The sequence below is a fragment of the Monoraphidium neglectum genome, assembly GCF_000611645.1.
Source record: "Monoraphidium neglectum strain SAG 48.87 unplaced genomic scaffold scaffold00358, whole genome shotgun sequence".
NCBI classification, from domain to species: Eukaryota; Viridiplantae; Chlorophyta; class Chlorophyceae; order Sphaeropleales; family Selenastraceae; genus Monoraphidium; species Monoraphidium neglectum.
In genome coordinates, this window is record NW_014013270.1 from 1 (window position 1) to 10,004 (window position 10,004).

General features: G+C 63.9%; 3 protein-coding genes across 3 annotated transcripts; 2 read left to right on the top strand and 1 right to left on the bottom strand.

Moving 5' to 3' along the window:
- Positions 1 to 2,755: 2,755 nt before the first annotated feature.
- On the top strand, positions 2,756 to 4,390 carry MNEG_2980 (50S ribosomal protein L28; the record flags this gene model as incomplete). Its single annotated transcript, XM_014048540.1, has 4 exons — positions 2,756 to 2,876; positions 3,406 to 3,563; positions 3,881 to 3,997; positions 4,235 to 4,390. The coding sequence occupies 4 exons, from the start codon at positions 2,756 to 2,758 to the stop codon at positions 4,388 to 4,390; spliced, it is 552 nt and encodes a 183-aa protein (XP_013903994.1).
- Positions 4,391 to 6,268: 1,878 nt separating this feature from the next.
- MNEG_2981 (esterase) lies at positions 6,269 to 7,446 on the bottom strand (the record flags this gene model as incomplete). The annotated part of the gene is made up of 2 exons (XM_014048541.1): positions 6,269 to 6,346; positions 6,640 to 7,446. 2 exons carry the CDS (start codon positions 7,444 to 7,446, stop codon positions 6,269 to 6,271), a joined length of 885 nt encoding a protein of 294 aa, XP_013903995.1.
- Positions 7,447 to 8,212: 766 nt separating this feature from the next.
- On the top strand, positions 8,213 to 9,904 carry MNEG_2982 (Calcineurin subunit B; the record flags this gene model as incomplete). The annotated part of the gene is made up of 5 exons (XM_014048542.1): positions 8,213 to 8,221; positions 8,386 to 8,449; positions 8,717 to 8,855; positions 9,303 to 9,418; positions 9,702 to 9,904. The coding sequence occupies 5 exons, from the start codon at positions 8,213 to 8,215 to the stop codon at positions 9,902 to 9,904; spliced, it is 531 nt and encodes a 176-aa protein (XP_013903996.1).
- Positions 9,905 to 10,004: the final 100 nt, after the last annotated feature.

Here is a 10,004-nt window from a genome sequence, read left to right on the forward strand (position 1 = left end):
CACACACACACACACACACGCACGCACGCACACACGCTCAGCCAGTGTCCGCCACTGCGGCCATCAGCCCCCATCCCCCGCAGCCCTCATTCAGCGCCCCCGCCCGCCAGCGTAAGCCTCAGCACGTCCACGTCACTGCACTGATACAGGGGGTCCAGCTCTGAGCCTGGCACGCGCGCAACGTCGAACACTCCTCGGCAGCGCCGAAGGAACTCTGCCTCTGCACCCCGATTCCGCCCGTGGGCGATCATAATCTGCGTGCCCCTGCCACTCCGGCTGCAGCTGGCCGCCTCTCCCGCAAGCGCACCGCCGGCAGCGCCGTTGCCCGCGCGCCCATCTCTATCAACGCCCGGGCTGCCAGCCCCTGCGGCGCCGCCGGCTGCACCGCGCGCGGGCGGAAGCTGCCACGAAGCTGCGACTGCCTTCAAGGTCGAGACCAGGTCGGGAATGGCATCCTCCAAGTACATGAGATCGCACCCAAAAACAAAGTCAAAGGGCGGCCCTAGGGCAGCCACGTCCTCCCCCCAACGGTGCTCCAGCACCGTCACGGCGCCTGGCGCTGTTGATGCGACGCGTATGCAGGGGCAACAGGGGGTGGGTGCGGGGCGGTCAAGGGTAATGGAGGGTTGGCAAGGTCCTTCCATGGTCGGTTGTACCCACAGTGTCAGCTTCCACATTGTGGAAGTTCCGCATTGTGGAAGTTCACCTACAGGCTGAGCTGGCCACACGCCTTGGGTGCAGAGGCAGCACATGGAACAGGAGTTCTGTGCTTTACATTGTGGCTTGCATGGGCCCTTTGGCTCGCTCCCGCGGCGCGCCCCGTGCACTGGGCAGTGCCAATTCAGAAGGACCAATCGAACCGCCCCCGGCCCACCGTTGGCCTCGCAGTTGTCTCTCAGCAGCCGCAGGTTGGGCGCCAGGTCTGTAGCCACCACATGCGCCCCCAGCTTCGCCAGGACGACGGCTGCGCATGTGCGCACACACAAACACACGAATTTCGAGGCCGAGCAAAGTCAAAGGGCGTGGCAACGAGTAAGGGGGCGGGCTTGGCGCAGATAGGGTTGCAGTGCCGTCGGCAGGCTGGAGCTGTGCGGGCGGCGGGGCGCGGGGGCTCGAGTTAACACAATTTACAGGTGGCCCACAGGGCCATTTGGATCACACCATTTGAGACGGATCGCCGGTGGTGCGAGCCTGCCGCTGACGCTGCCCCCGCTTGGTCCATCTTCCGCAGGTTATGATTGCCAGCGATGCGGCGAGCCGGCCAAGCGCGCGAGCATCCATTCGAGCGCGACGGCTCCAACCATGCAGGCCGATGCCCGCGGCCGTGGCGGCGCCGCAGCCCCCCAGCCCACCTACGAGGCCGCAGCCTGCGCTCAGGTCAAGGCAGCGCCGCCCGTCCACCAGCCGCGCCCACCGCTCCGCCCACTTGCTAAGGACGATGGCCGAGTCCCAAACACTGGGAGGTGGGGCGGGGTGTGGGCAGGGGTGACGCCAGGTGGGAGATGGCGGGTGCACGCAAGAGTGATGGCGAAGGGTTGTCGTGAGCAGTGGCGATGCAAAGGGGAGGACGGTGCGGCACGGCGCTCTGTTCTGCTGCCTCGTTTGTTGCGGGAGGATGCTTCCCCCTTGTACACCGGTTGAGAGACATGCAAGGTCTGGTCAAGCACGCGGTGGGGCCACAAACAGAGACACCCACGTGGACGCGAAGCCTTCGGGGCCAAACTTGCACTGCTTGATTACGAGAGTGCAAGTCACCTGCACCTGCTGCTGCTGCTGCTGCTGCTGCTGCTGCTGCTGCTGCTGCTGCTGTGCCGTGGGCAGTGCTATGGTGTGGCTGTATGGCCTGTGGAATCGCTCCTTGTCGGGGCGGTGCTCCCGCTTCCATGCCCACGCCCTGCAGAACCTCTTGAAATCCGACGCATCGCCTTCATCTTGATGCTGTACTTGCTGCCTCTTGCTTCCGGGGCCGGGACCTGTGAGAGCGGGCCGAACAGATCATGGCGGCGGAGGCGGTGGGTACAGCGACACAATGGAGCGAGGGTCACGCGGCGGCTCGGCCCTTGGAGGCTTATACAGGAGCTTCAAGAATTCGTGCCGATTCTACACACCCGCCAGTGGTTGTTCCTCCATCCTGCTGTGGCTGGACTGGACTCGGAGACGGTGACCAGATCATCTGGTCCCTGAATGAACGAGAACAAATCTCAAACTACAACGCAGTTTGAGAAAGTGATGCGCAGGGCTCACACCAAGCCCCACATGAACTGACTGTGCAGTGTGCACGCATGAAAGCCAGGCAGCCACACCGTTTGTATACAAACTCAGAGCATTCAGCCAGCGAAAAGACTGGATTATTTGTGTGTGACGTCTAGATAGCCGTGGCCGGCAAGCAGAGGTGGGCATGGCATGGCAGGAGCAGTGTGCATCGCTGGGCATAGCAGTGGTGCAGTGTGGCCACGCCCATTGGCAATATCACCATCCGGAGGCACTTTTGCACCTGACGTGGTGCTGATGCGGCCCTTGCCCTGGATGTGGCAGCTCGCCGCGAGCCAGCAGTCGCCAAGGACTGCTTGCAAGACGCCTGACTCGCGGCGCGGAGATTTGCTGCATTGAATGCGCTCGATTCAGGGCCTTGTATACGAGCCGAAGGCATTCGAGGTGGAGCTCCTCGCATGCGGCCGTGGTGCACTCTTTGCCTCAACGCGCCCGTATCGCCCACGCTCGCGCCCTTTGACATTTCAGGATCATGGCGTCCACAATGAGCGCGCTGGGCAGCACATTCAGCGGCAGCCGCATTGCGTTCCGGCCTGCTGCAGTGGGCAAGGCGGCAGCTCGTCCCGTGGTGACGGTGGAGGCCAAGCGCGTGTGCCAGCTGACTGGTGAGCCGTCGTATTTTTCCCCATGCGACCATGATTGAGCGGGGGGTCCAGCACCTAATGTGTGCTGCATCAGAGCAGCGGCGCTGGTTATCGGCATGGGCTGCGCCAGCGGCTGCAGCTGCAGCAGTGAGCCGTCTGCTGCCAACATGACGACCCACTTCGCTGGGCGAGAACTGCTGGCATGCTTGCGACGGCTGTGTTGCTTCTGAGGCACAGCTTGACGGGGCAGTGTGCAGCATGTGTGGCTGGTGCTCGTGGGTGGATAAGCGAGCCCTCTGCGGCGACAGCTGCAGCGCCGGCGGCGGCGGCGGCAGCAGCAGCGCGACGCAGCACAAGCCGCAGCCCGTGGCAGCAGCAGCCAGCCACTAGCAGCCTCTGCTGCACCGGCAGCCCGCCGTTTCTGCAGCCAGTACCAGCGCGGCGCGACTGTCGGCTCCAGCTCACAGGGTCACAGGCCCCAGCGCAAAAATGTGCCGGCCACGTGCCGTCCGCGTCCCAACGCCCCTGCGCCCTTCTCGCACATATGCAGGCAAGAAGCGCAACAAGGCCAACGTGGTGACCTTCTCCAACAAGCACAACCGCAAGTGGCAGGAGCCCAACCTGCAGCTGAAGAAGATCTTCTGGGAGCAGGGGCAGCGGTGGGTCAAGCTCAGGATCAGCACCAAGGCCATCAAGACCATCGAGAAGGTGGGGGGGCACTGTTGAGTCAGAAGAACATAGAGGGCTGGGGCCAGGAGGATGGAGTCGGGGACCGGCAGCCGCGTCCTGAGGGGGCTGCGCCGGTGCAGTGCGTCTGGGTCGTTACTCGGGGGGCGCAGGCTCGCGCGGGCCGCGCGCAAGGTCTTGCATTGCGCAGGTGGGCCGGCACGGTGCCCAAAATCAGAGGCGGTAGATGGACCCAGATTGTTTCAACATGCACACACACACACACACACACACACACACATGTACATGCACACATTTATACACATACACCTACACATACACGCGCCCGCGCCCTCCAGAACGGCCTCGACACGCTGGCCAAGGAGGCGGGCATCGACCTGTGGAAGCTGCCCTTTGAGGACGCCCGCCCCGAGCGGCTCGCTTACCTCGAGCAGAACAAGGGCAAGGTCCCTGTGGTGGGTGGCCGCCGCGGCCGGGGCTCAAAAAGCACCCGACGCCCCCGCCGGCTGAAAGAGGCGGCGGCGCCGCCCTCGCTGGGCGCTGCGGGCGCACCCCCGCAATCCTCTGGCTCCCGAGCGGCCTCGAGCGCGCGGCCCGTGTCTCGCCGCTGCTGGCGTGCTTGCGTGCACTCCCCTCTGCGGCTGCGCCCGACCACCTTGCTTTCTTGCCCCCGCTGCTGCCCTCGCCCCCAGGCCGCCAACACGCGCGCCATGAAGAACGCGGACAAGCTGGCGGCCTCCACCAAGAAGCCGCGCTACCCCGTGTACGAGGAGGGCGGCCGCATTGTCTGGATCAAGCCGGGCATGGAGGAGGTCATCCTCGGCAGCGGCGCCGCGGCGGCCGAGTAGGCGGCGGTTGTTTGTTCTCTGGTTTGGCCTGACCCCGGTTTTCCCTGACGCACCACGATTTGAGTGCACAGCAGCTTTGTAATCGGAGCCCCAAATCTGTGCTTGAATTGTCCAAGGTGCTGGTGACTGGCACGTCGACAGCGCTGCTAAGGGTTCAGGACAATGAGGCATGAAGAGCCTCACTGATGACGCATTTGGAGGCGTTTGACGTTGGGTTTCTGAGGGCCCCAGATGATGAATCGCATCCTGCTGAGATGAGGGCAGCGCAGGCTGCGCCTGTACGCCTGCAGCTGGGAACGGGGCAGCCGGCTAGTGCGGGGTGGGCTTCAGAACAGCAATGGCAGGGGCGGTTGTCAAGCCTCCTTGAGAGATCGTTCATGGCCATTGATGAGTTCTGGGGACCCCAGGCGGCTAACAAAGCAAGGGAGCCGGGCCAAGCGCCAGGAAGCGGCGCATTAGATTGAGCCAGGCGTGGCCAACGAACCTCACGGCCACTGGCTAAATTATGCCCTGCCGCCGCCTTAACACCTCGCCAATTTCAAATGCACAACGCAACTCGAAGGAATGCAAGAGTATCCAAGAGCAAACCCTCGTCGTCTCACAGACTAACCCTTGGCAGCATGTCGTCGTGCAGGGCGTGAGCTACTGATGGGCGGGTCGTGCGAGCTATCTGACTGGCTGTGCCTAGCCTCGCACACCTGGGCCCGCTCAATCCGATGGGTGCAGTGTATTACAGTGTGATCATCAAGTTTGCAAATGCGATCTGATACAGCTTGCTGGGAAGGCTCAGAAAGGACACCAATAGTAAGTCCGGCCGGCTTGATCAAGCCCCCAAAAGCACAATGCCACCTGCCCATAGGTTTGCAAAAGCGGCGGATCAAGTCGTGGTGGCTGCAAAACCCCAAGCAGTGTGATGGGTTGAGGACATCAGGGGTCGTGATGGTGGAAAACCCAACCTGAGGTGTTGGGCACAAGCCCAACTAATTATCCACAGCCAAGGGGCAAAGTCAGCCTGGCAGTGCAGCAAAAGACACCACACCCAGCCCCCAAAAAAGCGCCAACTGCGCCAGCCATGTGTCCGCCCCAGGAATGTGCACGACGCGTCGCAAATCAGACCCCGGCCCTGAAAATTAGCCCCCCAAACCACATACCCAAGCATGCCCCACCCTACAGGGAAGCAAGCATGGCGCACGTCAAAAGGGGTTGACCGCAGGCGCTGACATCCTGTTCACCTCCCCTCTGCCCCTCGCCGCAGCGGGATCAGCGCCAGGCAAACCCAACACCCCGGAAGCAACAAACTCTGTCCGGCAACACCATGGCCAACGAACTTGCTGTGTCAAAACCTCCGCCGGCTGAGCTCATGTGTGTGGCCTGTGCTGCGTACACAATGTTGGCGGGTCAGGCCTGGGCGGCTTTGAAACGAATGAGTTGAGACGGAAAAATCAGTAGCCAACTGTGTCAGCGGCGCCTCCATCCCAATGGCAGCCCGCTGGAACCGATACTAATCAAAGAAAAGCCCATACTTGGGGACCAACAAATGGATGTGATGCGTTGGTGCGGGCATCTCAGTATGCCAGCACCGCACAGATTGCCTGTTGTCAAAACCGCTCCGAGCACGCCTTGATGGGGCCGCATGAATCAGCCCCTCTGTCTATTGCGCCCGGCGCTTGCCGCGTACTGCAGTCACAGCCTGATCAATCTGGAACCAAGTTGTCGTCTTTCCCCACCGGTACCCACAGCTCCATCACCCCCTTGGCTTGCGGGAGCACCACCCTGTATAAACACCAAGGGGAGTGGCTCGAAATCAAGCCCAGCACAACAGATGAGTGGACAGGGCTTGTGGGGCATCGGGTGACGCCCCTCCAGTTCGGGCCAACGCTAACGGAACAGGTGGCGCCTGAGGAACGCCGCCGCCTCATCCGCGGCCGCGAGCGCCTCGGGCAGCGTCGTGGACGCCTGCGGCGCGCGGGCATATACCGCAAGGGTCAAAGCGGGTGGTGAGCGCGGCAGCTGCGATCGCAGGGGTGTGATCAACTGGCAGAGCTGCTGCTTCCTGGATCTGTCGCAGCTGTCACGGGATCCGATCCCCTTGCCAGGCGCAAAAATTTCCACAGGCGCCGCTTTGCCCATCTGCTCGCGATCGAGCCAGCTAGGCAGCGGCCCACGCCGCACCCTCGGCCCCATCCACACAAACACACACACACACACACACACACACACACACACACACAGCCACATCCCCTCCCCACCTGGAACACGTGCCACATCGCCTCCCAGGGCGAGAACTGTACTGCCTGCCCGGCCGCCGCCAGCTTGCGGTACAGCCGGACGCAGTCCGACAGCAGCACGTCCCGCAGTCCGACCTGCAGCAGGATCGGCGGCAGCGCCCCGACCTTCTCCTTGCGCCAGTCCGCGCGCAGCGTCGACACCAGGGGCGCCGCCAGGGCTGACGCGTTGCCTGAGACGTAGGCCAGGGCGAGGGATGACAGGCCAAAGTCGTACTGCAGGACAGGGTCGACGCCGGAGAGCGTGGTCTGGGTGTCACCGACGCGCGAGAGCTCGACCCATGGGGAGTAGAGGACGACCGCCGCCGGGTACGGCAGCCCCAGCGCGCGCAGCCGCAGCAGCAGCGCGAGCGCAAGCCCGCCGCCGGCCGAGTCGCCGAGCAGAGCGATGTCCGCGGCGGCGGCGCCGCCGGCGGCGCGCATGGCGGCGCGCGCGAGGAGCTCTTTGTAGACCGCCACCGCGTCGTCGATGGCCGCGGGGAAGGGGTGCTTTGGGGCCAGTCGGTACTCCGCGCACAGCTGCCTCACGCCGAGCCGCTTGGCCACGGGCCCGGCCGTGCTCCATTGGATGTAGCAGGAACCGGTGAAGAAGGCGCCGCCGTGGAGGTACAGCAGCAGCTTCTCGGGGCCGCCGGCGGTTTTGTTGGCTTTGGCGGCGCCGAGCGGCGTCGCGATGACCGAGGGGACGCCGGCAAGGGTGAGGTTTTCGGCGCTGGAGAAGAGGCGCTTGAAGTCTTGCTCGGCGCCGGGCCGCATCGAGTCGGTGAACATCTTGTGGATCTGCGGGTAGGTTGGGGATGCGTAGCTTGTGCCTTGGTTTTGCGCTCGCACGGTGTCGCATGGCGGTGCATGCGGTTCGACAAGGGCATTGCCGTGCGTATGCGAGGCGGGGCTTGGGGCGACAGCTGTGAGGACGTGCAGTGCTCGGCGTATGTATTTGGACCCTCCAGGGGCAGGACTGAGGGCTGGAGCGCAGAGGCGTGAGCAGGGGTGCGTTCGGCGTCGCGCGCTGGCCAGGTAGGCGGGAGCCCGCTGCAGCACGGGCTATCCACCTTGGCGGCGGCGGCCGGCGTGTCCATCTTGCCGAGGGAAGCAAACGCGCCGGCGGACGAGTTCTTCAGGAACTGCTGAGCTTCGGGGCTGACGGTCGTGGGCACCGCGCAGAAGGGCCGCAGGGAGTCGGATGGCGGGTGGGGCGGGGTGCAATTGCGAGCGCCGGGGGCGCCAGCGGTCGCCTTCGCCCCGCCGACTGCATCGCCGCGAGCACCGCATGCCATCAGGAGCCAGAGAGCCAGCAGTATATGCTGTGACATCTTTGAGTGTGGTCGTCGGTGTTCGCGGTGTCGGTGTGGTGCACTGCGGTGGGCGTAACGGTGGGTGTAACCCAAACAAACCAGATCAGACTATGATGAGTCGTTGTTATTGTCGTACGCCGGTTCATGCAATGAAGCATCTCCCTTCTTGCCTGTATCACCGGTTGTGACAGATCGGCGTGTTGCACGAGGGATCCCACAGCGAGCAGCTGCACGTCGCCAAGATGGGACAGGTGGGAGGCAGGACTGCGTTGCAGAACGGTGGCACAGAGATGGCTGCCACGCTTTGCACCACACTGGACCGTCGCGGCGCGGCACGAGTCATTGCAGCGGCGCCGTGCTGCTTGTGCTGCTGTCGACCCGTCCGCCCTTGCTCCCCCACTTTCAACATGAGCAGGCCATCAGCGGCGGCCTCACGCAGAACGACGTGGACGAGGTCATCAGCGCCTGCAAGGGCGCGTGTGAGGAGGGGGTTCTTAGGGATCAAACTAACAGCGCGTCGGCGACTCGCCGGACACGCGTACAGCCGGGTGCCCCACAGCGCACCGCAGGGCTGCTGCAGATGCTTGCCATCGCAGCCGTGCGTGCCGGGAGTCGTGTGCTTGGCGGAGCTGCGAAGAGCTTGCACCTTGGACCGTGCGGCAGCGCAGCGCCGGCGGCCGTGAGCCCGGGGTCCCAACCTGCGCTGTTGGTCACTCAAGCGCTGGGTCACCGGCCACCCCACGCAGTCACACAACCAGAGGTGGAGGCCCTGTATCGGAGATTCAGATCACTGGACCGCGGCCTCAAAGGCTACATCAGCGCCGAGGAGTTCCTGGCAATCCCAGAGCTCTCCATCAACCCCCTGGCCAATCGCGTCGTGCGGCTGTGAGCGGCCCGGCCCGCGCGCCGCTCGTCGCCGAGGGGCTTTTAGTGCTGCCGCGGGTCGGGCGGACGGGCAGGGGGCAGGGGCGCGGGGTGCTATGGGCTCGGGGCTCGCCGGCGGCCGCTGGGCCCTGCAAAAGCTCAAGCTTGCGGCTGCGCCGCACACAGCAGCACGCGCTTGCGAGACATACACATGCGCGCATGCCCTCTCGTGTGCAGACACACACACACACACACACACACACACACACGCACACACACACACTCTCTCTCTCTCATGCAAACATACACATGCGCACACACACTCATACAAATACACACGCACACACACATATACTTATCACATGGGCACACGCACTCACACACACATGCACAAAACACTCACAGACACAGACACACACACACACACACACACACACACACACATGCACACCCTGCCCTGCCCTGCAGCTTCGAGAGCGTCAACTTTCTCGAGTTTGTCAAACTGCTGGCGCCCTTCACATCACGTGTCACCAAAGACGACAAGCTGACCTTCCTTTTTACTGTGTTTGATGTGGATGGGGATGGTGAGCGCCTTTGGACGGCTGGACGCCCTATGTGTGGTGGCCTTCGTTTGCGGGCAAGATGGGCATTGGACGCTTGATTGGCTGCAAGGGTTGCGGTCACGCCAAAGCTGTGCAGCCATGCACACACACACGCGCACGCTTACACGCGCATACACACACACACTCTCTGTCAGACACCTCCGCACACCCACACACACAAACACATGCACTTACCCACACACCCACACCAACGCAAACACGGTCACATCCACGCAACCTGCAACACCCGCGGGGGCCCGCCCAGGCCTGGTGTCCCGAGATGACATGCACGTGATGCTGCGGCAGCTGGCGGGCAGCACCCTCACAGATGAGGACATCGACACTCTCACGACCCGCGGCTTCGAGGGCGCCGGTGCGCCGCACGGCCTGAACCTCGCCGCGTTTAAGGCGGCGATGGCGGGGCGGGACCTCAGCTCGATGGAGGTGGCCGTCGCAACGGATACGTGATGCGGCGCGCGCCGTTGTTCGCCCGGGTTGCGGCGCTCGGACGCGCTTGGCCGTGTGGGCCGCGCGCGGCCCCGCCCCGGCAGCGGGGGCCACGGCGGGG